The sequence below is a fragment of the Macaca thibetana genome, chromosome 3, assembly GCF_024542745.1.
Source record: "Macaca thibetana thibetana isolate TM-01 chromosome 3, ASM2454274v1, whole genome shotgun sequence".
Lineage (NCBI taxonomy): Eukaryota > Metazoa > Chordata > Mammalia > Primates > Cercopithecidae > Macaca > Macaca thibetana.
The window spans coordinates 138,449,955-138,477,815 of NC_065580.1; the positions used below are offsets into that span (position 1 = coordinate 138,449,955).

At 46.1% G+C, this 27,861-nt stretch overlaps 2 protein-coding genes across 2 annotated transcripts in view; both read right to left on the bottom strand.

Annotated features, from left to right (window-relative positions):
* TMEM120A (transmembrane protein 120A) overlaps positions 1-27,861 on the bottom strand; it is a 436,474-nt gene that overhangs the window by 226,101 nt on the left and 182,512 nt on the right. The window lies entirely within an intron of this gene.
* Positions 9,009-27,861, bottom strand: part of YWHAG (tyrosine 3-monooxygenase/tryptophan 5-monooxygenase activation protein gamma) — a 31,266-nt gene continuing 12,413 nt past the window's right edge. The window contains exon 2 of the mRNA XM_050783842.1: positions 9,009-12,485. Coding sequence (XP_050639799.1) covers positions 11,829-12,485 — 657 coding nt within the window. The 3' untranslated portion in view covers positions 9,009-11,828. The remainder of the gene's footprint in view (positions 12,486-27,861) is intronic.

The following is a 27,861-nucleotide window of genomic DNA, read 5'->3' on the forward strand; positions in this document are numbered from 1 at the left end:
CTGTGATTGGCTCTTACCATGCCCGAGGGGAAGGCGGCCGCCCCCGGGGCGGGGCTACAAACAAAGCCGTTGCCCCGCCCGGCCCACATCCGGGCTTCTGTGTAGTCCGGGTTCCCTGGACTCTGCGTGGTCCCAGTACGCGATCTTACGTCGAGCAACCCGGGGGACAGAGGCGAGCCAGTGCGTGCCGAGGCCAGGGCCGAACGGCTCGCCAGTGCAAAGCAGGCCCCTTGGGGAGACGGCAGGCAGCAAAAGGCTTCCTTGGCAGGGGTTCTGGGCGTTTGGGGAGGGGAGGTGCTCAGAGATAGGGCCGAGGATGGAGCTCCCAGGTGGGTTGGAGCCGTGGGTGGCTGGGCTCGAGGGCGCTGTTGCAGTCCGGGGTCTGGAAGAGGCGATCCCCGGGAAAGCCAGCTTCAGAGCCGGGAGAGGTCGGCAAGGGACCTACTGCAGGAGCCCCCAGGTGGGGGTAGGGAGGGGGCCCAGACCTGTGCCAGGAGGGATGCTGAATCCCCATCGCCTAGCTCTGGGGCCTTGCAAACCAGCATCACTGCAGCATTTTGTAGCTCAAGGAATGGGGCAGGGGCGGCCAGACCAGCTGTGGCTGGTGCGTGATTGAGGCCCTGAGGGATGGGGCCAATGCTGTTTTGCTGTGTTTTGTACTTACTCAGTTTCATTTTGGCTGTCACCACTAGGCGAAAGAAATCGAAGCGCTAACGTACCACGGGGAGCAATGATTATTACTCATTTTGCCCCCGCCCCAGCAGCGGGAGGTGGCATTTGTTTGACTTTGGAGATTTGGACGGTATTTAGGGAGATTACATGAAAAAAAGACTCACCCCAAAATGCTTGCAGTCAGCTACAAGCTGCCCTGTCCTTTATACCTTTTAGCCTTTATTTCCTGAGTCTACCTTGTCTGCTTCTAATGTAGTCTCCTGATTTAGGGCAAGAGAATATTTTTCATTCTTGGTCTGCCCACTACCCACATTCCTTGTCCGAGGATTTACTCGGCAAACTTAGCAGGCAAAACCCCTTGTCAACTATAACACCAAAAAATACCGTCTCTTGGAAGGCAGTCTGCTTTGATAAACCTAATGGAATAAAAAATGAGTTTCCTATCTGGCTTTAAAGAACAGACAACCCAGCTGGGCGTGGTGGCTCACACCTGTAACCAACACTTTGGGAGACCGAGGCAGGAGGATCGCTTAAGCCCAGGCATTCAAGACCAGCCTGGGCAACATAGTATAGTAAGACCCAGTCTCTACAAAAAAAAAAAAAAAAAAATTTAAATTAGCCAGGCCAGACAGCCCAGCCAATTGGGACGCTGAGGCAGGATTGCTTTGAGTCTAGGAGGTGGAGGCTGTAGTGAGCTATGACTGCACCACTGCACTCCAGCCTGGTCAACAGAGCGAGATCCTATCTCAAAACAACAAAAAAACTGACAACCAATGAAACCTCATCTGTAAAATCTGGCTTCAGGTTAAGAGAGTAAAAAGAGGCTTTCATGTGGCCAGGTGCGGTGGCTTATGCCTGGTAATCCCAGCTCTTCAGGAGGCCGAGGCGGGCAAATCACGAGGTCGGGAGTTCAAGACCAGCTTGGCCAAAATAGAGAAATCCTGTCTCTACTAAAAATACAAAAAAAATTAGCCAGGCGTGGTGGTGTGTGCCTGTAATCTACTTGGGAGGCTGAGGCAGGAGCATCGCGTGAACCTGGGAGGCAGAGGTTGCGGTGAGCCAGTATGGCGCCATTGCACTCCATCTCCGGGAGGCAGTGTGAGACTCTGTCTCAGGAAAAAAAAAAAAAAAAAAAAAAAAAAAAAAAAAAGACTTTCATGTATCTTATCAGCTCCTAAGAGCCAATGAGTGGTAGCGTAATTTACCCATCACAGTGGGAAGAACTAATTTAACACCAAGACTGTGATTCCCCTATTGCAGTTCCAGTATGAAGGAAGCGTCTCAGGCATGCTTCTGGTTCCTGAGTTAACTCTAGTGAATAAGATGGGCTGTGCTGTCTCCCCACCATAGGGGCAGAACAGCTGCAGACCACCAGGACCCAGCTGGCCAAGTGAGGATGTAAGTCAAAGCCAGTGCTTATTAAAGCACCTAATGCTGGCCGGGCGCGGTGGTTCAAGCCTGTAATCCCAGCACTTTGGGAGGCTGAGACGGGTGGATCACGGGGTCAGAAGATCGAGACCATCCTGGCGAACACGGTGAAACCCCGTCTCTACTAAAAAAAATACCAAAAAAAAAAAAAACTAGCCGGGCGAGGTGACGGGCGCCTGTAGTCCCAGCTACTCGGGAGGCTGAGGCAGGAGAATGGCGTAAACCCGGGAGGCGGAGCTTGCAGTGAGCTGAGATCCGGCCACTGCACTCCAGCCTGGGAGACAGAGTGAGACTCCGTCTCAAAAAAAAATAAAAATAAAAAATAAAGCACCTAGGGCCGGGCGCGGTGGCTCACGCCTGTAATCCCAGCACTTTGGGAGGCCGAGGCGGGCGGATCACAAGGTCAGGAGATCGAGACCACGGTGAAACCCCGTCTCTACTAAAAATACAAAAAATTAGCCGGGCGCGGTTGTGGGCGCCTGTAGTCCCAGCTACTCGGGAGGCTGAGGCAGGAGAATGGCGTGAACCCGGGAGGCGGAGCTTGCAGTGAGCCGAGATCGCGCCACTGCACTCCAGCCTGGGCGACAGAGTGAGACTCCGTCTCAAAAAAAAAAAAAAAAAAAAAAAAAAAAAAAAAAAAAAAAAAAAAATAAAGCACCTAATGCTGTACTTTTCCCATCCAGGGGAGGCAGGAGAGGATTGAGGAGGCAAATCCCTGAGCCCAGAAGACTCCAGTCAGAAAACAAGATGGTCCCCATGGGTAGTGGCCAGTCCCTCTGGCCTTTCAGAGCAGTGGCTTTGGCCTTGTCCACTTAGGTGACAGGCTCTGCTGCTGGTAGCTGCTTAAGAGCACAAAGTGAACCAGTGAGAAGGTTAAATGGAGGAGAAAGCAAAGTTTTTACACAAGACAAAAAAAAGTACCCCAACAAGGACAGGAAACAAGCTAAATGACATAGGCACAAACAACTGGACAAACCCAGAACGTGGGGCCTTAAGACTGGCAAGTAGCCTGGTCTCGAAGAAGCCAGTATCAGGCCCAGGCGCAGTGGCTCATGCCCATTAATTCTAACACTTCGGGAGGCCAGGGTGAGAGGATCGCTTGAGGCCAGGAATTCAGGAACAACCTAGGCAGCATACCCATCTTTACAAAAAATAAAAATAGATTTATTGGAAGGCCATGTTGAAAAAAAAAAAGAAAAAAATTAGCTGGAAGTGGTGGTGCAGGCCTGTGGTCCCAGCTACTCCGGAGACTGAGTTGGGAGGACTGTTTGCGTCTATGAGTTGGAGGCTGCAGTGAGCTATGACTGTTGACTGCACTCCAACCAGGGCAACTGACACCCTGTCTCTTTAAAAAAAAAAAAAAAAGGCCGGGCGCGGTGGCTCAAGCCTGTAATCCCAGCACTTTGGGAGGCCAAGACGGGCGGATCACGAGGTCAGGAGATCGAGACCATCCTGGCTAACACGGTGAAACCCCGTCTCTACTAAAAAATACAAAAAACTAGCCGGGCGAGGTGGCGGGTGCCTGTAGTCCCAGCTACTCGGGAGGCTGAGGCAGGAGAATGGCGTAAACCCGGGAGGCGGAGCTTGCAGTGAGCTGAGATCCGGCCACTGCACTCCAGCCTGGACCACAAAGCAAGACTCCGTCTCAAAAAAAAAAAAAAAAAAAAAAAAAAAAAGGCAAAGAAACCTAATCTTGAAATGCAATTAATGAATTTTAATGGGAGTCTAGCTGGTGCGGGAGGGGGATTAGAAAAAGCTATCAAATGCATTCTGAGGACAATTTAGAGAAATTTGCATATGGGTTGATATTAGGGAATTATTAATTGGGTGATAACAGTATGGTGGTTATATTAGAGAATGTCCTTTTTTTTTTTTTTTTGAGACAGGCTCATTCTATCGCCCAGGTTGGAGTGCAGTGGCGCTATGTCAGCTCACTGCAACCTCTGCCTCCTGGGTTTGTGATTCTCGTGTCTCAGCCTCCTGGGTAGCTGGGACTATAGGCACGAGCCACCACACCCAGTTAATTTTTTTGGTATTTTTAGTAGAGACAGGGTTTCGCCATGTTGACCAGGCTGGTCTCGAACTCCTGACCTCAGGTGATCCACCCACCTCCTTCCCAAAGTGCTGGGATTCCAGGTGTGAGCCACTGCGCCTGGCCGAGAATGTCCTCTTTGTAAGGAGAAATACGAACGTTGGGAGTAAAATGCCAACAGCGACTTACTTTCAAGGTTCCACGACACACAGAGGAATGTACCTGCCATATCAAGGAGTGGGTCTGTAGCCAATCACTGTAACGTTCTTTTCAATTTTTGTGTTTGGGATTTGAGCGCCCCAATACCACCTACCTACCTACCCTTTACATGGAATTAAATATTCTAATTCAAGATGTCTGTTTTGGGACCACCACATTTCAGCTATCCATATTTAAAATCACAAGGCTGGCTGGGCGCGGTGGCTCACGCCTGTAATCCCAGCACTTTGGAAGGCCGAGGCAGGTGGATCACAAGGTCAGGAGATCAAGACCACGGTGAAACCCCGTCTCTACTAAAAAAATACAAAAATTAGCCGGGCGTGGTGGCGGGCGCCTGTAGTCCCAGCTACTGAGGAGGCTGAGGCAGGAGAATGGCATGAACCCAGGAGGCGGAGCTTACAGTGAGCCGATATCGCGCCACTGCACTCCAGCCTGGGCGACAGAGCAAGACTCCATCTCAACTAAAAAAAAAAAAAAAAAAAAAAATCACAAGGCCAGAGTCACATCAGTGCTCAAAGGCAGCAAAAATCCTATTTCAAGCTCAACTATTTTAGAAGAATGGACGGCAGTAGTTACCTCTAAGAATGGCAATGAATGGGTGATCGGGTAATGGGCACGCTGGGAGAGTTTCTGATAAACCAGGGGTCTGCTAACTACTGGCCAGAGAGTAAATATGTCACGCTTCGTGGACTGCATATGGCCGCCTCACACTTTTGTATTTTGTAATGTGTGTGCACTGCCAGTTCAAAAAATAAAAACCAGCTGGGTGCAGTGGCCCATGTCTGTAATCCCAGCACTTTGGGAGGCTGAGATGGGAGGATTGCTTGAGGCCAGGAGTTCAAGACCAGCCTGGGCAGTATAGCAAGACCACAACTCTACAAAAAAATCAAAAAATTAGCCAGGTGTGTGTGGTGGTGGTGCACACCTATAAGTCCCAGCGACTCAGAAGGCTGACATAGGAGGATCATTTGAGCCCAGGAGGTAGAAGTTGCAGTGAGTTGTGATCATGCCACTGCACTCCAGCCTGTGCAAGAGCGAGATTCTGTCTCTCCAAAAAAATAAAAAAGAAAAAAAAAGCCCAAGTCATAGTGTTCCTCAAAGTAATTCCTACAGCCTTTCCTCTCCAATACTCTGGATAACAGAGTGCCACGTGAGTACCGTACATAACCTGAGATGTCTTTTTTTTTTTTTTGAGACGGAATCTCGCTCTGTCTCCCAGGCTGGAGTGCAGTGGCCGGATCTCAGCTCACTACAAGCTCCACCTCCCGGGTTTACGCCATTCTCCTGCCTCAGCCTCCCGAGTAGCTGGGACTACAGGCACCCGCCACCTCGCCCGGCTAGTGTTTTTTATTTTTTAGTAGAGATGGGGTTTCACCGGGTTAGCCAGGATGGTCTCGATCTCCTGACCTCGTGATCCGCCCGTCTCGGCCTCCCAAAGTGCTGGGATTACAGGCTTGAGCCACCGCGCCTGGCCAAGATATCTTGACTCATTGTCTTGCCAGTGTGATCCAGCCACTCTCGCCCTAACTCCTCACTGACCACAGCTCTGTGTGGTTAATGAGAGGTAGAGCTTGTGGCCATTCCGATTCAACCACATGTATCCACATCAGAGTTGGAAAATTCCAACCAGTGGGCTAATTAGCAAGCTGGTATGCCACATGTTAATGTTCTGATCAGGCTGGTGACCACTTATTGTCAACTCCTGGAACAGGATTACCCAGGTAGCGCTGAGAAGGTTGTTTCTCCAAGCTGGCTTTGGGAACTGTGCACCCAGGAGGGAGGTGCCATTCTTAGTCACTCAAATCACCCAGTGAATCAACATGCAGTTTCAGCTGACCAGAGCGGAGGCCAATGCATGTGGTCAACACACATAAATAGAGTGGAGGAAAACTGCTTTCATGCTTTGCTGTACTATAAGGTCCCACTGAATTACCTCATTTATGGCCTCTCCACTCTACCCCTGACCTGAAGTTCTTGGAATGGAGACCTCTGATGTTTCACACTGTTATTTTTAATCACCTTACAGACAAAGTATCAGTTTTTGTTTGTTTTTGAGATGGAGTCTTGCTCTGTTGCCCAGGGCTGGAGTGCAGTGGCACGATCTCGGTTCACTACAATCTATCTCCGGGTTCATGCGATTCTCCTGCCTCAACCTCCCAAGTAGCTGGGATAAAAGACCCGTGCCACCATGCCCGGCTAAGTTTTAAATTTTTAGTAGAGACAGGGTTTCACCATGTTAGCCAGGCTGGTCTTGAACTCCTGGGCTCAAGCAGTCCGCCCACCTCAGCCTCCCAAAGTTCACAGGTGTGAGCCACCGCACCCACCTAATGAGAACTTTCTTAACCTTACTCTGCTTCTGCCATTCAACTTCAACTGTTTAGGTTCACCCCTTTCCAACTACTCATTTGTGTGATACTGTATTTTTTTCAAATACTTCAAGTGAAACAACGTATCAGAACAGGCCAGGTGCAGTGGCTCATATCTGTACTCCTAGTGCTCTGGGAGGCTGAGGCAGGATCACGTGAGCCCAGGAGTTTGAGGCTTCAGTGAGCTATGATAGAACTGCTGCCCTCTAGCCTGTGAGGCAGAGCCCAGCGGGACCCTGTCTTAAGAAAACACTTACCACAACAGACTGGACACCTAAGCAGAGTACATGTCTTAGCTCCCAAGAGATCTGCAAAACAGTAAAACAAAGCTACTCTTGCACCTGTAATGGGACATGATGCCGAAGGAACAAGGATGAAATAGTGGCAATTTTCAGGGGATCTACCTTCCTCCTTCTTCAGTGACCGTTAGAGCAAGCTTGACTGTTCCGATCTTGTCCATATCTGTGCCAAAAGTTTGTCAAAAATTTCGTTTTGTTTTGCTCTCGGTAACTGCCACACTAAAAGTGCTTGGTCAGCCATGTGCCATGGCTTATGCCTGTAATCCCAGCACTTTGGGAGGCCGAGGTGGGCAGATCACCTGAGGTCAGAAGTTCAAGACCAGCCTGACCAACATGGAGAAACCCCGTCTCTCCTAAAAAATACAAAATTAGCCGGGCGTGGTGGCACATGCCTGTAATCCCAGCTACTTGGGAGGCTGAGGCAGAATTGCTTGAACCCGGGAGGTGGAGGCTGCGGTGAGCCAAGACGGCGCCATTGCACTCCAGCCTGGGCAACAAGAGTGCGACTCCATCTCAAAATAAATAAATACAAAATAAAATAAAATAAAAAATAAAATAAAATAAAAGTGCTTGGTCAATGTGTGCTGAAGAGTTGGTTGCTGCCGCTCAGCCTAGTTTCTTATGGTCTCCTAGCAGTGTGAAAGCAGGTTGGCGTGAGCAGGCCAAACTCCGGTAGGCAGATGTGAGTTATCAGTGAGTTACCCACGGGACCTCAGGTACAGCTGTCACTCCTAATTTCACAGCCATACACTAGCAGTGTCACCCAGTTCTGGGTGACAAATGAGCCAACACAAGTGAATTCATTGGGTATATGCCAAAAGCCTATTCCCAGTATGTTATCATTCCTGAAATGTGAATTGATGTCTCAGAAAATTAAGAAGCTTGGCCGGGTGCAGTGGCTCACACCTTTAATCTCAGCACTTTGGGAGGCCAAGGCAGGCGGATCACTTGAGGTCAGGAGTTTGAGACCAGCCTGGCCAACACAGTGAAACCCGGTCTCTACTAAAAATACAAAAATTAGCCAGGCATGGTGGTGGGGTCCTGTAATCCCAGCTACTCAGAGGGCTGAGACACAAGAATAGCTTGAACCTGGAGCTTGAGCCTGGTGGAGTGAGCTGAGATCGTGCCACTGCACTCCAGCCTGGATGACAGTGAGATTCTGTCACACCCAAAAAAAAAATTAAAAGCTATGATCCAGTTATTTAAACCTACAACCACACCCACACCCACACCCACCCAGGCTAAGAAGTCTGAATAATTTGCCTAGGAATCAAAAGGGGCCATAATTCTGGGAGGATCACCTGAGCCCAAGAGTTCGAGCCCAACCTAGGCAATATGGCCAGACCCCGTCTGTTTTTTGGTTTTGTTGTTTAAAAAAAAGGCAGGGTTGGGGGGTGCCATCAAACTCAGGTCTGTATTTCTCCCCAGTGGTACCCCAGAAAGGCCCTCAGAGATCCAGTTGAACAGGCTCATTTAATGTGAGAAAAATGGAGGCCCAAAAGATGCAATGGATTGGTTTTGTTTTGTTTTTTTTAACAGAGATAGGGTATCAATATGTTGTCCAGGCTGGTCTCAAACTCCTGGCCTCAAGTGATCCTCCCCCCTCGGCCTCCCAAAGTGCTGGATTACAGGTGTGAGCCACTGCTCCCACCCTAAAAGGTGCAATTTTTTTTTTTTTTTGAGACGGAGTCTCACTCTGTCGGTAGGCTCGAAGGCAGTGATGCAATCTTGGCTCACTGCAACTTCCACTTCTTGGGCTCAAGCGATTCTCCTGCCACTGCACCCGGCCTGGTGCCATGGTTTTTTAAGTCCCCAAACCCAAATCTGATTCCTGGTTGGAGGCGCTTTCCAGTATATACTGTCTTTTCCCTTTTTCCCGCCAACCCAACTTCATTCGTTGGGCTGGGGAGGGAAGAGAACACCAACATCGGATCCAACCTTCAAAAGCAAAGGACAGCTGAACTGACACAATGAAGCTAAGGAACACTGGCGTCAGATCTGTAAGTTTATTTGCTCAATGTACGACAGCTACATAATGACTCACATTCATGATATTCCATCACTGAGGAAACTGCTAAAGATGGTCCGTGTGTGAAATAATTCCCTAGAGAAACACGGAGCTGGAAAAATAATCACTGATTAGACCTTAAAAATAGTTCACCGCATAACATGACAAAAAGCACAAAGGCTCATTCAGAGAACATATTCGTTGTTCTCCGACACTGTAATAGTTATAATTTCACCATGACAAACACCAGACATTAAGATTAAGCTAACACTGGTGTTTCTTTTGCTCCCCCCCTTTTTAAAAACAAAATATATAACTGCATGTCACTATAGCAACATCCAAAACAGATCAATTTGTTACAATCACTATTTGGTAGAGCAAACTTTACCCCCAAAAGGAAAAATTAAATTAAAAAAAAAAAGAAAAAAAAAAACCTTTAAAAAATTTGAAGACTTAATTTTTTTGTCATAGGAATACATAACACCTACAGTATAAGTTAATCAATTTCAAGCTACTGTATAGAAATACAACACTAGCATGCACAATATTGTATCAATAGAGTAATGGAGGAGTAATCATTTCACTGGAGAGACAGTATCATAGGCAAGTGCATTTCTTTAAAAATAAAGAAAAGAAAAACCATTCAAAGCTGCTTAAATATCAAGTCTCCCATTCCCTCTCCGTTTTTAGCCCTCAGGTGTGATTTTTATCTTGCATTATTCTAAAAAGCAGCCAGAGCCAAAGCTGAAATTTAAAGGAAAAATAGGTTTTGTAATTCCAGTAAATCATTTCCAAATGCTACAAGGAAAAACGCAACACTGCTCACTGGACATGAAGATAAATTAGGGAAAGCCCCACCAACCCCGCCCCCCACTCTGTTTTCCTCCCATGGCAATGACTTTAGGCGCCTGTAAGAGGCACAAAAGCAGCAAAGCTTCTTCTACTACTTCTTCTGGTAGGCTTCAGTTAACTGGGACTTTTGCTCTAGCGTGAGGAGGGGGCCTTCTAAGGAAAGTCATGCTGGGTAAACTGTGCAATGTTACAGAGCACATTGAGTCTGTGGTCATCATGGTTCTTCTATCTTCACTGTCACCTGTATCCTGTTACACATACTCAGCTCCTAATTGTAAGCTCAATTTTGGTATTAGCAAAAGCAACTGTCAGTTTTTCCTCAATTACTCACACTTTTTCTTGCCTAAATAAAATAAACAAAGAAAACAAGTGTGGTGTCATCACACATCTCGGGAGTTCCTCTTGTCACTGACTTTACTTAAAAAAAAAAAAAAAAAAAAAAAAAAAGAATGCACATGCGGGCCACGTTCACAGATAGACAGATTCACCCAAAATGAGAATGAGGGCCTTAAGGCTGCTGAAAACAAATGGGTGGAAATAGCAATGTTGTTTCCGTCAATTCTAAATGTGCACTGGCTGCGCAAGACAAGCCAATCTCCAATTTCTATGCTTTTTTTCATTAAAAAGAAAAACTATCTCGAGAGGAAAAAGTTCTGGTCAAATAGTTCAGTGTTTGTTATCGGGTAACAGTTTTTTATCTTCCTACAACAATTACTTGGGGAAGGAGTGTCTTCGGGGAGGAAAAACCGAAACACTGACAAGGCTCCCGAAATTGGACAGAATGGTTAAGGATATAGAGCTCTTCCTTTTGGGTTTTTCTACCAGTAGGCTTCTAGCACCTGATTTTTCACACACTGCACCACAGACCTTCTCCAAACGCCTCTCCAACCCCATAGCTTCTCCACCCAGCTGCGTCCGCCGGCACGAGGCGCAGTGGGAAACGCCCCAGTGCAGAGTGGGCGACGGCAGTGTGATCCCTGAGGAGGGAGCTGCGGCAGCTTCGGAAGCGGGATGTTCTCTGAAAATACCAACACGATCCATGACATACAGACCTGAATTTTCTCTATTTTTGTGGCGTTTCACGTTTCTCTCAAGAGGATTAATAATTTTGGTGGTGGATTTACGTTAAGAGGAAAGAAGGACCGAAAAAAAAAAAAAAAAAAATCCCACAGCCACCTGCCGAGCACCTATGAACCAAAACCTGAAGTCACTTTCATTCTCCTCATCTAGCCTAGGAGACCAATCAACAGCAAAACCAACCTGGATAAGGCTGAATAAGGATGTTAAAGCCCAAACAACTAGCAAAGGAAAAGTACACAATCAATGGCTTGGTGTTACATATGGCTGTAATGTAGAAATACTGTAAACTGCAATTTAGTGTTAATACTGTCAACTAATCAGAGACTTCGGAAAACTGGCAAGGCCTAAACCGTAAGGACGAATGAGACCTCAGGTTCTAAGTCTGTCAGTCTGGGATTTACACTGTTCCATGTCTGTAGGCTACACCCTGGAAAACATGCAGAGCCAAGACAGATGAGATAGAAAGTACCCAAAACGAGACACGAGAGCGTATGTACATAAAAATCCTTACTGGAACCACAGAACTTACTGAATGAGGGCCATTCCTCTTTAAGTTTTCTTTTCATCTGAAAACCCTATTACCTAGCAATAAGTTAAATTAGAGACAGACAGCTCCACTTGCATGAATCTACAGAACAGTCCAGACGCCAGTGTGAGGCTGCTATTCCAATACCAGCACAGCTAGCCTGACTTTCCACTAGTGGTATTTTGGCAAAAATGTCAAAGAGGCGATCAAAGACAGGACAGGTCGTGGGTTTCTCCCTGGGAAGGTCATCCCTCCCTTTCCCTCCCCCACCCGACCCCCAACTCATGGGAAAAAAATAAAGACTGCAGTAGTAGCATCCGCGTGCGCTGCCAGTCCCCCTGGGGCCTTAATTGTTGCCTTCGCCGCCGTCGTCGTCCTGCTGGTCGCTCGTCCAGAGCGTGAGGTTATCGCGGAGGAGCTGCATGATGAGCGTGGAGTCCTTGTAGGAGTCCTCGTTGAGGGTGTCGAGCTCGGCGATGGCGTCATCGAACGCGGTCTTGGCCAAGTGGCACGCTTGCTCCGGGGCGTTCTGGATCTCGTAGTAGAAGACAGAGTAGTTAAGAGCCAGGCCTAATCGGATGGGGTGGGTGGGTTGCATGTGCTCTTTGCTGATCTCGTGGGCTTCGCTGTAGGCCTTCTCAGAGGACTCCACCACCGTCGCCCTTTTCTCTCCAGTGGCCACTTCGGCCAGGTAGCGGTAGTAGTCCCCTTTCATCTTCAGGTAGAACACTTTGCTCTCGTACTGGGTCTCGCTGCAATTCTTGATCAGGTAGTTATCCAGCAGGCTCAGCACATCCTGGCACACCGCCTCCAACTCCTTCTCTATCTTCTCCCGGTACGCACGGACCATCTCTATCTTCTTCTCGTTGCCGTCCGCAGATGTCTTCTGCTCAATGCTACTGATGACCCTCCAGGAAGAGCGGCGTGCCCCCACAACGTTCTTGTAGGCCACAGAGAGAAGGTTTCGTTCCTCATTCGACAGTGGCTCATTCAGCTCTGTCACCTGTCAGGAGGAAAGAACAGAGTTGTTATGGTACAGAAGGTGTCCACTAGGTTAACTGTATCTTTGAGACACTAGAACAGAGCTCTGTTGAGTAACATGATGAACAGAAGGAAATTACGTTGCGTGGGCTGGGGGAAGGGGGCTGGAGGTGGAGCACACACAAGGCAGGGAAAAGTGCGGCTGGATCAATGGATCAATGGTGTCTGAACCCCGGCTTCCTCCCCAGAAAAGGACGCAGGCTTATCACGTGTGTTCCACAAAACATTGTCAAGTCTAGGCCTTAGATGAGAGACTGCGAGTACAGATGGTCTAACTCCGCGGTTTTTTAGGAAAACAGACTGACAAATTCCTCCTAATCCTGCCCTGTCTAGTAAACTTCAGTCCCATCCCTTCTGGATGAGAAAATACTGAGTCAACTTCAAGCTGACTTCTGAGAAACATGGAGGCCTTTCTGATCATACGCACGTGAATTCTAAACCTCAGTGAGTCCAAATAAGGGGCCTGGGATTGAGTCTGATCGCTGTGATACTTTAGCAACCCAGGGAACATGTATTTGTGGCAGTGGGAGTGTCTGACTGAATACAACTTTACAATGAGCAATACAAAAGAAAGAGGCAAGCGCAGCGCCTCTGAGCTGAGCTGGGCAACAGGAATCATGCTTCTCCCAAGATGACCATTTCTCAAGGCTCCTGCCCTCATCACTCCCAAAATTAATCACCTTCAGAAAACTAAAGTGGCATCTCCAACCAAAGTTGTACATTTTTATGACTACAAATAACTGCTTATAATAAAAAAATTCAGCCAATAATACTAAATTTATTTACCTGGTTTCTATAGTATCAGAGTCATACACTATTGCATTATTTGTCAATCATGTGAAATACATTATTACTATTATTATTGTATTTGAGACAGGGTCTCATTCTATCACCCAGCCTGGAGTGCAGCGACGGGATCACAGCTCACTGCAGCCTCAACCTCCCCAGGCTCAGATGATTCTCCCACCTCTGCCTACCCAGGAGCTGGGACTACCAGCGTATGCCAACTGGCTGGGGATGGGGCAAAGAGAGGAGAGAAGAAAAGTGGTTACTCCCTGTCCCCTGTGTAGATCAACCACAGCATCTGCATAACATTATATGACATACAGAGATGACAGGTAGGGAGCTAGAATCCCAAAAGATCTACTAAACCAAGCTTATCCAACCTGCGGCCCACGGACTGTATGCAGCCCAGGATGGCTTTGAGTGCAGCCCAAGACAAATTTGTAAACTTTCTTAAAACATTGTGATTTTCTTTTTGCAATTTTTTTTTTAAGCTCATCAACTCTCATTAGTGTTAGTGTATTTTATGTGTGGCCCAAGGGAATGTGGCCCAGGGAAACCAAAAGACTGGACACCCCTGTACTAAACTCCTGGGGCATGGAGGAACTGAACTACCAGACTTTTTTACTATGTTTGAATCATTATGTTCAGTGTATTGGCACATTCCTGTAATCCCAGTGCTTTGAGACACCAGGTGGGGAGGACTGCTTGAGGCCAGGAGTTCAAGACCAGCCTGGCCAACGTAACAAGGCTCCATCTCAAAAAACTTTTTGTTTAAATTATAAATGGGGGGTATGCTTGGCAAAACCGGTTACAGTCACTACTTCAAGCAGCATCTACTCAGAGATAATTTAAATCAAAACATAAACCAAATCATCTTATTAGTTTATGGCAGGCGGTTCATCTTCTGAATGAACTCATCAGCCAGTGCTGTATGCTCCAATATTCTCCAATATTGTTTTAAAGTCAACCTTTTCCTAGACATTACTGATGCTCTGTTTAACGCTGGAGAACAACGTTACTCCTACCAGCCGTGCCCTCGGTGAACCAGACTCAAAAGAGGGGAAGAATAGGGGGTTGGCACTACTTGAGTTCAGAGCAGAAGGAACCAGGAAAGAGATGCTTTGCTCCACCACCTCCTGTGCCCTGGCCTTCTGCAAACATTCCTGCATGAATAAACATAGGCACCTCATGTCTCATTGTGCACTGACTATCTGTCATCTAGCAGACCGCTGTCAGTCATGCTGAATTCTGATGTGTCCACAAATAACTGGAAGATTGGGCTTTTCCCACTTTCATCATTTGCTAAGCAATCATGGGGACAAGCCGCTTCATTTCTCTGGGCTTTGGTTTTCTTATCTGCAAAACGGGGATTTCTGTCCTCTTTCATAAGGTAATATACAGGTATATCAGACAAATAAGAAAGTCTTTCTTTTTTCTTTTTCTTTTCGAGACATGGTCTTACTCTGTTTCCCAGGCTGAAGTGCAGAGGCATGATCACAGCTCATGTGATTTGTTGGCCAGGTTGCTCTTAAACTCCTGGCCTCAAGTGATCCACCCACCTTAGCCCCCCAAACTGTTAGGATTACAGGTGTGAGCCACTGCATCCAGCCATTTTAAAATTTTTAGTAGAGACAAGGTCTCACTATGTTGCCCAGGCTGGTCTCAAAACCCTTAGTTCAAGTGAGCCTCCCACCTTGGCCGCTCAGAGTGCTGGGATTACGGGTGACAGCCATTGTGCCCAGCAGAGTCTTCTTGAAAAAGTAAAATGCTACAGAAATGTGAGGAACTACTTTTAAGAATACCCTGAATAATTTTCCTTCTGGTTCTCACTACAGGGGATGTCTACATTTCTTAACGATCTTCCTGTTATCGAGTGTCTCTTCTCCATTTCATCCTCTTCTCTATTTTAAGTGGAAACTGCCTTAGCTGCCTCACATCCCTTCCTTTCCATAAACCCTAGTTCCATATAGCCTGAAAAAAAAAAACTGCCCAGACTTGGCTTTGGAAGGAGCTGAGCCCTCGGGTGCTGCTGCCACCGGGCTCTGGCATACTTTCCTGAGTGTGTGGATGCCGAAGACAAACCGTCCCGCAGCGCAGGCCTCATGACTGCCTCCAGTGCAAGGGGAGGCCAGCGTGCCGAAGGCCACAGAGATCAAGTTCTGGCCTTTCCCCTAAATCATGCTGTCCTTATTTCAAGGGCCAGGAGCTATTTAAAGCTCAAATTACCTCACCAGTCCTGGGGGGGCTCCTCCTGCCGCAAATGAAGTCTCCCTGCAGAGCCCAGAGTGGCAATCTGTACTTATGTAAAGTCTGTCTAGCTGTCCCCAGACAAATTGGAACAAGGAGATTACGACGAAATGCCAGTATCACCTTTGGATGCAGTAGCTCGACCACATTTGGAGCACGCCCAGATGTTCTCTGCCAGTGAAAAACTAAGTTAGAGGAGAAACCCTTCAGCTCTAAAAAGTCTAAAGAATGGCTGTTCTGAACACCTTAAACCAGAATTTTTAAAAATCCTTTATCCTTTAGATCAAAATTACTTGCATGAGAATTAATCTGTTATTTTTAAATTAAAATAAGAGATCCCCACCATACTAGTTTTAAAGGTCAAAAGATAACCTCTTAAGATAACAGAAGTTATTTTAATAGTGTCTAAAAAGATTTAATCAATACAGAATGACAGAATGACTATTCAAATGTGGGACAATACAGGATCCGTATCATTTGGGAAGGGAGGTAACATTTTTCAAAACAGTCATTAAATTTGTTGTTGTTTAAACAGAGACAGGGTCTCACTCTGTTGCCCTGGCTGGAGTATAGTGGTGCAATCATGGCTCACTGCACCCATGCCACAAACTCCTGATCCTCAGCCTCCAGAGAAGCTGGGACTACAGGCATCTACCACCACGCCAGCGAATTTTTTATTTTTTTTGCAAGGGCCAGGGTCACCGTATGTTGTCCAGGCTGGTCTCGAACTCCTGAGCACAAGTGATCCTCCAGCCTTGGCCTCCCAAAGTTCTGAGATTACAAACGTGAGCCATCCTGCCTAACCTTCTTCTTCTTTAAAAAATAAAAAAATAAAAAAAATAAAAAAAGAAATAGGGTCTCACTCTGTTGCCGAGGCTGGAGAGAAATGGTGTGATAACAGCTCATTGCAGCCTCAACTTCTTGGGCTCAGGTGATCCTCCCACCTCTGCCTCCCACCACGCCCTGGTTAATAAATTGTTTCTACGAATGGGACACTTGTAAACATGGTCCCCAAAATTTACTGTCATGGCTGTTGGAATGTAGGTTTCGGTTTTTATTCCCCAGAGTTTTATGTTCTGCTTAAAAACAAAATTAAAATTTCTGCCTTCTCTACTACTACAAGCTCAAGTTCAAATTTCTTTTGGTGACTTAAAAGATGTTAAAGATAGCTGTAGGTAAAATGGTTAGAAAAATCTATGTTATTCTCATCAACAGTTTAAAAAGTAGAACTCCCCAAATCCCAGCTGCTAAGGAATCAGATATTAATTAGTGTCAACTATTTTCCCCTAAGAGTTGATGATGAGAGAAACCTTTTCTACCTAAGATTAGCAACTCTTGAAATTCTTGGAAAGCTGCTTAGATGACTTTCTGACCTTAAGTCATGGAGCATCAGGTCATTCACAATTTCCTTATCTAACAAGAACCTTATATTGTAATGGTAGGGACCAGGCACAGCCGCTCACTTCTGTAATCCCAGCACTTTGGGAGGCCGAGGTGGGTGGATCACTTGAGGTCAGTAGCTTGAGACCAACCTGGCCAACATGGCGAAACCCCGTCTCTACTAAAAATACAAAAATGAACCAGGTGTGGTGTGCATGCCTGTAATCCCAGCTACTTGGGAGGCTGAGGCAGGGGAATCACTTGAACCTGAGAGGCGGAGGTTACAGTGAGCCAAAATGGAGTCACTTCACTCCAGCCTGGGCACCAGAGCGATCTGTCCCCTGCCCCCAAAAAGTTATGAATGCAATTCTGCATTTTTAATCTTTTTAAATAACTCCTGGGGGCTCAAGCAATCAATCCTCCTGCCTCAAACTGGAACTACAGGCATGTACCACCTCACCCAACACATTGATTTAATAAAACTGAAAATCTCTACAAAGAACTGAAGTTCACATCCAAAAACTAAGCAAGGAGAGATGAACAGGCAGAGCACACAGGACTTTCAGGGCAATAAAACTACACTGTGTGATATTCAGATGGTGGCTACAAGCCTCTACATACTTGTCCAAATCCACAGAATGTAGAACACCAAGAGTGAGCTTTACTGTAAACTGTGGACCTTAGGCAATAATGATGATACATTCATTAATTAGTTTAAGTGTACCCCTCTGGTGGGGGCTGCTGAGGGAGAAAGGCTGCGCTTGTGTGGGGGCAGGGGGTATATGGGAACTCCACTCAATTTTGCTGTGAACCCAAAACTGCTCTAAGAAAGTCTGTTGTTTTCCCCCCAAGACAGAGTTTCACTCTGTCACCCAGGCTGGAGCGTGATGGCTCGATCTTGGCTCATTGCATCCTCTACTCCCGGGTTCAAGTGATTCTCGTGCCCCAGTCTCCCAAGTACAGCTACTTGGATTACAGGCACCCACCACCACGCCCAGCTAAATTTTTGTATTTTTAGTAGAGACAGGGTTTCACCACGTTGGCCAGGCTGGTCTCGAACTCCTGACCTCAGGTGATCCACCCGCCTTGGCCTCCTAAGTGCTGGGGTTACAGGCGTGAGACACCATGCCCAGCCTTTTTTTTTTTTTTTTTTAACCTAGCAGGTGCTAGGTATGAGACTTGGTTCCATCTTACATTTTCTGTCCTCCTAGAATTTGAGAATATTGTCACCTGAAAGGGCCAAGGGGCCATGAAAAAGAGAAATGCAGTGAGTGCTAAATAGAAACAGAAAGAATGAGACGACCAAGTGCAGGATGTGCGCTGATGTCCATGTTAAGGATACACCATGCAGACAGTGGAATAAACCACTGCAAATGGATGGGACACAGTTCTCCTTCATCACAACTCATCGTGTATTTGAAAGACAACCTATATTTACTAAATAATCGACTGAACACTTGTGAAAATAACCTTACGTATCTGAATAACACGCCTCAAACGTGAACTCTATTCTGTGCAGAAGAGCTAACATAACAGGCTTGAGTCTGCTGTCTTTCGAAAGGCCTGCTTACAAGGCTGGTCTCTGGCTGGCATCTGAGCACTCGGATTTAGGGAGGGTTCCCACCATTCCCTGATAAAGATAGCTCACTGTCGCCAAACTGTTGGTACAAACAATCTGGTTTATGTTAAACCTGTTTTCCTTCTGGGAATCCGGATTTGGACATGTGCTAGGTAGACAGAGGGTACTTAGGTGACCAGCCCCCAGCTGGTCTCTAACGAGACCCTTGGTAGGCAGCATTTCTCACATATTGTCACAGCTTGGAATAATGACGCATATCCCGTGTGATTTCCCTAGGAGAGGACTCTTGAAAGTTTGTGCCTGGCTTCCTCTGATTTTCGTCTCATGAACCTCTTCCCTTTGCTAATTTTGTTTTTGAGATGGAGTCTCGTTCTGTCACCCACGCTGGAGTGCAGTGGTGCGATCTCAGCTCACTGCAGCCTCTGCCCCCCAAGTTCAAGTGATTCTCCTGCCTCAGCCTCCTGAGTAACTGGGTCTACAGGTGCCTACCACCATGCCCAGCTAAACTTTCTACTTTTAGTAGAGACGGGGTTTCACCATGTTTGGCCAGGCTGATCTTGAACTCCTGAGCTCAAGTGATCTGCCCGCCTCAGCCTCCCAAAGTGCTGGGATTACTGGCATGAGCCACTGTGCCCAACCTCCTTTGCTGACTGAGCTTTATATACTTCACAGTAAAAAAACCACAACCGTGAGTACAAGTATTTGCTGAGTCCCAGCAAATCACCAAGCCTGGAAGCAGTTTTGGGGACTTTCAACACACATTCATTCCAGAAAACTTGATACTACATGTTCTATAGGTCCGGTGACTAGGGAAAATATGCTTAATGGCCACTACTTATCAAATAATTAATTCATCAAGCATCCATGGACCATCTAGTATCTACATCACATTGTACCACAACGTGAAGACACAAAACGTTAGTGGGATGTACTCAAGGTACTCAGTCTACATGGACAAAATACAACTTATTCACATTGGAGTATCAGTCAGAGGTATTCTTAACGTAGCAAACTGCATGGAATACTTGGAGAAAATTTTAATTAGGAAGTAACAACTTTAGTTGGTTTTTTTCAGCAGCAATCACCCTGGCTACAAACTGTGCAGAAGGGAAACATTCATTCGAGAAAGAGCAACAGCCTCAGAGTTGTGAAACTTCTACCCAAGGCCAAGCCAAGGTCTCACAGACGAGAGGAGAGCTGGGTGAGAGCCTGGGTTTGGCTGACAGTGCCAAGTCCCACTCTACACGGCGGGTATTACACTCACTTTACAGGTGGGACTCAGAGAAATAACATGACTTTTCCCCAGAGTCACACGTCATTAACACTCCACAGAGTAAAAAAAACTCCAGCCCTCGGGCTTCAAATCTTGTGCTCTTTTTCTATGCTAAGAGTCTCTGATGATGTAACTACTGCAATACCATGGAGAACGGGCTAATTTCTCTAACACATAAAAACCTCCAAAGAATTTCTAAGATCAACCAGTAACACAAAAATGGGCAAAAGGCACAGAGAAAAGGAAAACAGGAAAAATGCTCAACCTCATTCATTCTGTGAATTTTTCTCCGATCACACTGCCAAGGCTTCCTTGTGAAGGTGACAGTGTGGGTAACAGGCACGTATCCACTGGTCATGTGCACAGGACAGAAATCTAGATGGCACTAAAAATCATCTGTGCATTCACACTGCATTTCTAGAAGGGTCTGAACGCAAGACTGGCTGGGAAACAGTCAAGGTTGATTAGGTTGGACTTTGTACCGATGACTAGTAGTACCTATTCCAACAAACCCTCTCCACTAGTTACCGTTATTCGTACCTACAATTGGAGCTTAAAGACAACCTTGAAAGCCAAGTTTACAGAAAAGCCCAATGCCAGTAATTTTATATAAACAGTTTATGGATATATACAACAAACTCAAACTCACACTTCTTTGCTTTCTGTGTGTTTTAACTTAGCTGTATAAAAATAATGGTAATAGGCTGGGGGCAGTGGCTCACGCCTGTAATCCCAGCACTTTGGGAGGCCGAGGTGGGCGGATCACCTGAGGTCAGGAGTTTGAGACTAGACTGGCCAAGATGGTGAAACCTCGTCTCTACTAAAAATACAAAAATTAGCTGGGCGTGGTGGTGCGCGCCTGTAATCCTAGCTACTCAGGAGGCTGAGACAGGAGTCACTTGAACCCAGGAGGCGGAGGTTGCAGTGAGCCAAGATTGTGCCACTGCACTCTAGCCTGGGCAACAGAGCAAGATTCCATCTCAAAAAATATATACAGAAATAATAATAATGTATAAAAATGATAAAGATACAACGAAGAACAAAGGATATCTTTATACAGTTAAAAACAGTATATAGAATATATACTATACTGTTGACCCTTGGACAACACAGGTTTGAACTGCACAAATCCACTTATATGTGAATTTTCCTCTACCTCTGCCACTCCTGAGATAGCAAGCCCCATCCTCTCTGTCCTCCTGCTCAGCCTATTCAACATGAAGACCATGCGGATGAAGACCTTTACAACGACCGACTTCCACTTAAGGAAGAGTAAATATAGTTTCTCTTACGCTTTTCTTAATAATATTTTCTGCCAAGCGCGGTGACTCACGCCTGTAATCCCAGCACTTTGGGAGTCCAAAGCGGGTGAACTGCCTGAGCTCAGGAGTTCGAGACCAGCCTGGGCAACATGGTGAAACCCTGTCACTACTAAAATACAAAAAATTAGCCAGGCGTGGTGGCATACATCTGTAATGCCAGCTACTCGGGAGGCTGAGACAGGATAATTGCTTGAACCTGGGAGGCGGAGGGTGCAGTGAGCTGAGATCACGCCATCACACTCCATCCAGCCTGGGCGACACAGTGAGGCTCCATCTCAGAAAACAAAACAAAACACACACAAACAAAAAAAAACAAAAAAGTTACACATGGGATTTGACTGTGCCCCTAACTCACACATTGTGCAAGGGGCAACTGTATGGATCAGCCCTGTTTCACTAACAATTCTAGTATTTTTCCAGTTTATTCTCTACAAACATAACCTATGGTTTCCAAATATCACCTGTCCTTTCCCATAGCTAGAACTTCCTATACTTGAATCATATACTACCTGGACAAGGCCAATATCAATAATGCTTAAGAGCATTTTTTTGTTTTGTTTTGAATTCAATGGAACTATTTCCGGTGGTTTCATTCTTAAATGTCAGCTCTTGGTTTAACTGTGTTTTTCTCTATCATGTTAAGAAAATACCCATCTAGGCCGGGCGCGGTGGCTCAAGCCTGTAATCCCAGCACTTTGGGAGGCCGAGACGGGCGGATCACGAGGTCAGGAGATCGAGACCATCCTGGCTAACACGGTGAAACCCCGTCTCTACTAAAAAAAAAAAATACAAAAAACTAGCCGGGCGAGGTGGCGGGTGCCTGTAGTCCCAGCTACTCGGGAGGCTGAGGCAGGAGAATGGCGTGAACCCAGGAGGCGGAGCTTGCAGTGAGCTGAGATCCGGCCACTGCACTCCAGCCTGGGCGACAGAGCAAGACTCCGTCTCAAAAAAAAAAAACAAAAACAAAAACGAAAATACCCATCTAGTCTATATTTTTCTAATAAACTTCTGTGATCAGAGATGGATTTTTCAACAAAACTATTAACTCCTCGCCCTCGAGACAATCATTTATGATTAAGTATCATTATTCCTAATTTAAAGAAAATTAAGGCTCAGAGCTGAAGAACAGAACTCAAATACACTGGCTCCAAATCCTGCATGCTTTCCACTATACAAATAGTTCTTAACCAAGGAGGGAGGGTTTTTATTATAATATCTCCTCAAGCAGCCCTACCCCGTCGATTCAGATGGGAACCATGCATATTTATTTCTCTAGGTTAAGAATTGTAGCGGTTTCTCAAAATGCTTCCTTAGCAGCATTATGACTCAGCAATTCAACTCACAGATCAACACAAGAGAAATAAAAACATACGTCCATACAAAATTCTTTTTTTTTGAGACAGGGTCTCACTCTGTCAACCAGGCTGGAGTGCAGTAGTATGATCACGGCTCACTGCAGCCTCGGGCTCAGTCCTTCTGCCTCCGCCTAGCTTCCCGAGTAGCTGGGACTACAGGCATGTGCCACCACAGCCGGCTAATTTTTTTAGTTTCTGTAGAGATGGGGGTCTCACCATGCTGCTGCAGCTGGTCTCAAACTCCTGGGCTTAAGTGATCCTCCTGTCCCCCAGACCCCCAAAGTGCAGGGGGAGCCATCGCACCTGGCCCATACAAAATCTTGTACAGGGGCTGGGAGCGTTGGCTCATGCCTGTAATCCCAGCACTTTAGGAGGCTGAAGTTGGCAGATCACTTGAGGTCAGGAGTTTGAGACCAGCCTGGGCAACATGGTGAGACCCATCTCTACTAAAAATACAAAAATCAGCCAGGCGTGGTGGCTCGCACCTGTAATCCCAGCTACTCAGGAGGCCAAGACACGAGAATCACTTGAACCCAGAAGGCAGAGGCTGTAGTGAGCCAAGGTGGCACCACTGCACTCCAGCCTGGGTGACAGAGCAAGACTCTTGTCTCAAAAAAAAAAAAAAAAAAGAAATCTTGTAAGGTTCACAGCAACATTAGTCCTAAGAGCCAAAAGGTGGAAACAATGCAAATGTCCATCAAATGAGGAATGGCTGAACAAAATGTAGTGTGATCTATATAATGGAATATTATTTAGACACACAAATGATGCACTGATAACATGCTTCACTGATGATCTTGAAAACATTTTGCTAAATGGAAGCAGCCAGTCACAAAAGACTGCATACTGTATGATTCCAGTTACATAATATGTCCAGAATAGGCAAATCCATAGAAACAGAAAGCAGATTAGTGGTTACTTAGGGCTGGGTTGGGAGGGGAGGTGATGGGGAATGACTGCCAATATGGGGTTTCTTTTTGGGTTGATGGCACGTTCTAAAATGTGGTGATGGTTATGCAAGTCTGAACATACTGAAAACCATTAAATTGCACACTTTGAATGGGTGAATCGCACGGTATGTAAACTATATCTCAACAAAGCTATTGAAAAATTGCTGCACTATACGACAGTTTATACAGCACTCTCACACACACCAGCAATCAAACATCAACTCTTTTGTTTGAAATACAAAATTCGAAATACCTGACGTTTCATAATATGTGGACTTACACAGAGAAAACTCACTGTAATGGAGCACAGACCTCTGGCTCTTACATTTAATCCTCCTCTTGTGTCCTCCTAGTAGTGTAATGCAGGTTATATTTCTTATTATCCTCTCCAAAAAGGTGAACGAAAGGCCTTGTTTTAAGTTTATGCACAGCTATCATAAAGGAAAGATGAAAAAGAGCAGGAAATTTACATGTCCTGCCATGGGTATCTGTCATTATGAAGCATTCGATCCCACCAATATGGAGGAAAAAGTCAAAGAAGAAACACACTAAGATAACGTACTCTGAAATACAGATAATCCACTCTGCACTCCCTTCCCTCTTACAACCCCCGCTGGGTGAAGGATGGTCTCTGACCCTCTGTTGCACACTTCTGTGAGAACTTGGTTGAATTCCACCTTCAGAGGTTAATAAGTACTTGAATTCTTCATATCAAGGTTGCTTATTTCCCTACAACTGCCATTCACTGGCCTTAAGATTGCTCTCTCTTGGGGGCCAGAATCCATTTTTGAAACTGGTGAGGTTGGTTCTCATATCCTAGAATCTTCTCTAACCTTACTCACTGTTTCCACAGCCAGGCCACACCCACCTCCCTGTCCCGATCTTCCCCTAAATGCGCTCCCGCTTATCAATACCCCTCAGTCTGCTATTTAGCGTATCAGGCTTCAAACCTCCGCTGGGCTACTTTCTGAACTCATCAAACAAATTAGCGACTATTTCTAATTAATTACTAGTTTTATCATAGATCTGATTTGGAAGTCGGGGGGAGAGAGGACTTTCCCAACAAAAAATTAAACTATTAAAAAATTAACCAGCCGGGCGCAGTGGCACACGCCTGCAATCACAACACTTTGGGAGGCTGAGGTGGGAGGATCACCTGAGGTCAGGAATTCGAGACTAGCCTAGCCAACATGATGAAGCCCCGTCTCCACTAAAAATACAAAAATTAGCCAGGCATGGTGGTGGGTGCCTGTAATCCCAGCTACTCGAGAGGCTAAGGTAGGAGAATCGCTTGAACCCAGGAGGCAGAGGTTGCAGTGAGCCGAGACTGCACCATTGCACTCCAGCCTGGGTGACAGAGCAAGACTCTGTCTCAAGAGAAAAACAAAAACTTTTTTTTTTTACGTGTAAAAGTTGTTGTAAACTATGGCGTATTGCAGCCATTTTTAACAATCAGCTTTATTAAGGTATCTACTGGGTAGAGGCCAGAGATGCTGCTGAACACCCTACAATGCACAGGATGGCCTCCATATCAGCAAAGGATCATCTGCTCCAAATGCATACACTGTGGAAGCAGAAGAACCCTCCTATGAGTTCTCAATACCCCGGCTACCAGACTCAGACTCTTCCCATCACACCTCTCTCTGCTTCTTCACATTAATGTAACACTTATACTCCACCCCTGGAATCTGGGCTCGGCCATGTGAATCAGCATCACCCATGAATCACGGTGGGACCTTAACTCAACAGTCACTTCTGAATGTGCGCTGAATGACATCAATCTACACGTGACGTACCCAGCAGAGATTGTTTTCAAAAAGGGTCCTAGTAACACCTCCTGACTCTGTCATTCCTTCCACCCACTTCCTTTCCAATATGAATCCAGCTACTCCCATCAAGAGATTGGGTATCTCTCTACCTCCATAATCTGAACTTGGTCATGTGACTTGGTTTTAACTAATGGAGCCTGAGCAAGTATGAGATAAGCAAGGCTGTATGAGATAAGCAAGTGCCTGTGCGTTGGGACTCGCTGCTGGGATCTTCCACCACCCCGTGAAGAAGCCTGGGTTAACCTGGAGGTGAGAGATTGTGGGTGAGGCCACTGCAGTTCACCCAATCTCAGTGCAGCGCAACTGGCCTAGACCAGCTACTCAGCAAACCCACAGAATTGTGAGAATCAACAAATACTTGTTTGGGGTACTTTAAGACAAGCAAAAACTAATACGGTATTTCAAAGCTCCAAACTAAACTGACTTATGAAAAGCAAATCATACTCAATTCCTATTGAGATGGCAGTCAAAGCCCGAGATCTATCGTTCTCTGCAAGTGTTACTGTTAAGCAACACCTGCACCAAGTGGAATGGAACAGATGAATCTGGGGAGCAAGGTACAGGATTTTAAGCAAACAATTAGGCTTTTTTTTTTTTTTTTGAGTCAGAGTCTTGCTCTGTTGCCTAGGCTGGAATGCAGTGGTACAATCTCAGCTCACTGCAGCCTCCACCTCCTGGGTCCAAGAGATCCTCCCACCTCAGCCTCCTGAGTATCTGGGACCACAGGTGCACACCACCACGCCTAGCTAATTTTTGTATTTTTAGTAGAGACAGGGTTTCACCATGCTGGCCAGGCTGGTCTTGAACTCCTGAGCTCAGGTGATCTGCCCGCCTCAGAATTAGGCTTGTTAAAACAATCAGGGCACATGACATGCCTCTGCAACTCACCTAACTCCATATCAGGAAGACACCTCATCAAATGCCTTGAAAAAATCCAGATATACTATGTTCCAGCACTCCCATGGCTGGCAGTCAAAAACCCATTCCAAAATTAGTTCGATCAAAATTAGTTAAAAAGGTTCTTAAACACACCCATATTGACTCCTACGTGATAATCTCTTTCAGGTCTGATCTTTGCTTCTACAATTTCTCCTGGAATCAATGTCATGCTCACTTTAAATAGGGTTATTTATCTGTGTCCAGACCTCTGGTTCCACTTCCATTATCCCAAGGCTATTCTCAAAAATGAATTATAAACGTTAGTTGAACTAGTCAATTGGGACAACTTACCGCAAACCACACTCTTGACCTTAAGCAGAATCATTCACTTTTAAAGTCAAACTCTTGTAACTTCCCAGTCCCCACTCTTACCTATAAGACTTACTCTTGAATACCGTCCTTTCTCTCCCAGCACCTTCCCTTCAGGCTTTATTCACTCCCTGCAAGGTTCATGGAGACCCAGCAACTCCATTCTTTCTGCAGGCATACCATGTCTTGTCCTTCTGCTACACCATCCCTAAAATACCCAGATCAATGCAACCCCCCGCCCCTCCCACTCTCACAACCAAGATTTACGTGAGGGAGGGGAACACAGAGAGAGAACTAGAGGTTGAAGTCACTATAAACCTGGCAATCCTAGGTTACTGCCACCTCTTCTTCATAGAGGAATGTGACCATTAGTTAGATCCATCCTAAGGCCTTTCTTCCAAAAGTAGCTGCACCTATCACTACCTTCTCTGTTAAGTGCCAACAAAAGATGTTTCTTCCCCCTCCATGGAATCCCACTATTCTATTACATTCTTCTATTCTCCCTCTCCTACTCTTTCCCATTAACATACAGCGTAAGTTAAGGTTTAAAATAAATAAATGAGACGGGGAGCAGTGGCTCATGCCTGTAATCCCAGCACTTTAGGAGGCTGAGGCAGCCAGATCATGAGGTCTTCAAGACCAGCCTGGCCAATATGGTGAAACCCATCTCTACTAAAAATACAAAAATTAGCCGGGTATGGTGGCGCGAGCCTGTAATCCCAGCTACTCGGGAGGCTGAGGCAGCAGAATTGCCTGAACCCAGGACCCGGGAGGTGGAGGTTTCAGGAAGCCGAGATCGCGCCACGCACTCCAGCCTGGGCTACCAAGTGAGACTCCACCTCAAAAAAATAAATAATAAATAAATAAAATAAAAAATAAATGATGCATTTCAATCCTACCTCTTCCTGGTTCTTTCAAAATCAAGGTTCTGGAATTAAGTCTGCAATTGTTACCATTTCTTCCATGTTTCACTTCCTCCTCAACCCACAGCCCTACACCAGTGGTCACTGTCTTCCGATCCCGTGACCCTACGCATGCAGTGCTCTTGGCCTTCATCTTAAGTCGGAGTTCACAGAGGCATCGAACCCTGATGACCACTCTTTCCTGAGGCTCTCCGCCCCTTGACAGCCTTCTTTCCTGGTCTTTCCTTCCTCGTTCCAGTCACTATTTAAGTGCCAACCACTGCATGTCACATTTTTCTCTGGGTGACCTTTGTTCTGCATGGTTCCAACACACATGGATACAAAGAAGGCTCCCTCTCGAACGTCAGTTCTACCAGGGAAGAGGATATTATATTCTGCAGGGGTTAGGCCAGCCTGGTTATTAGTGGATCCTAAATGTTTTTTTGCTTACACTGTGCCAGGTGCTG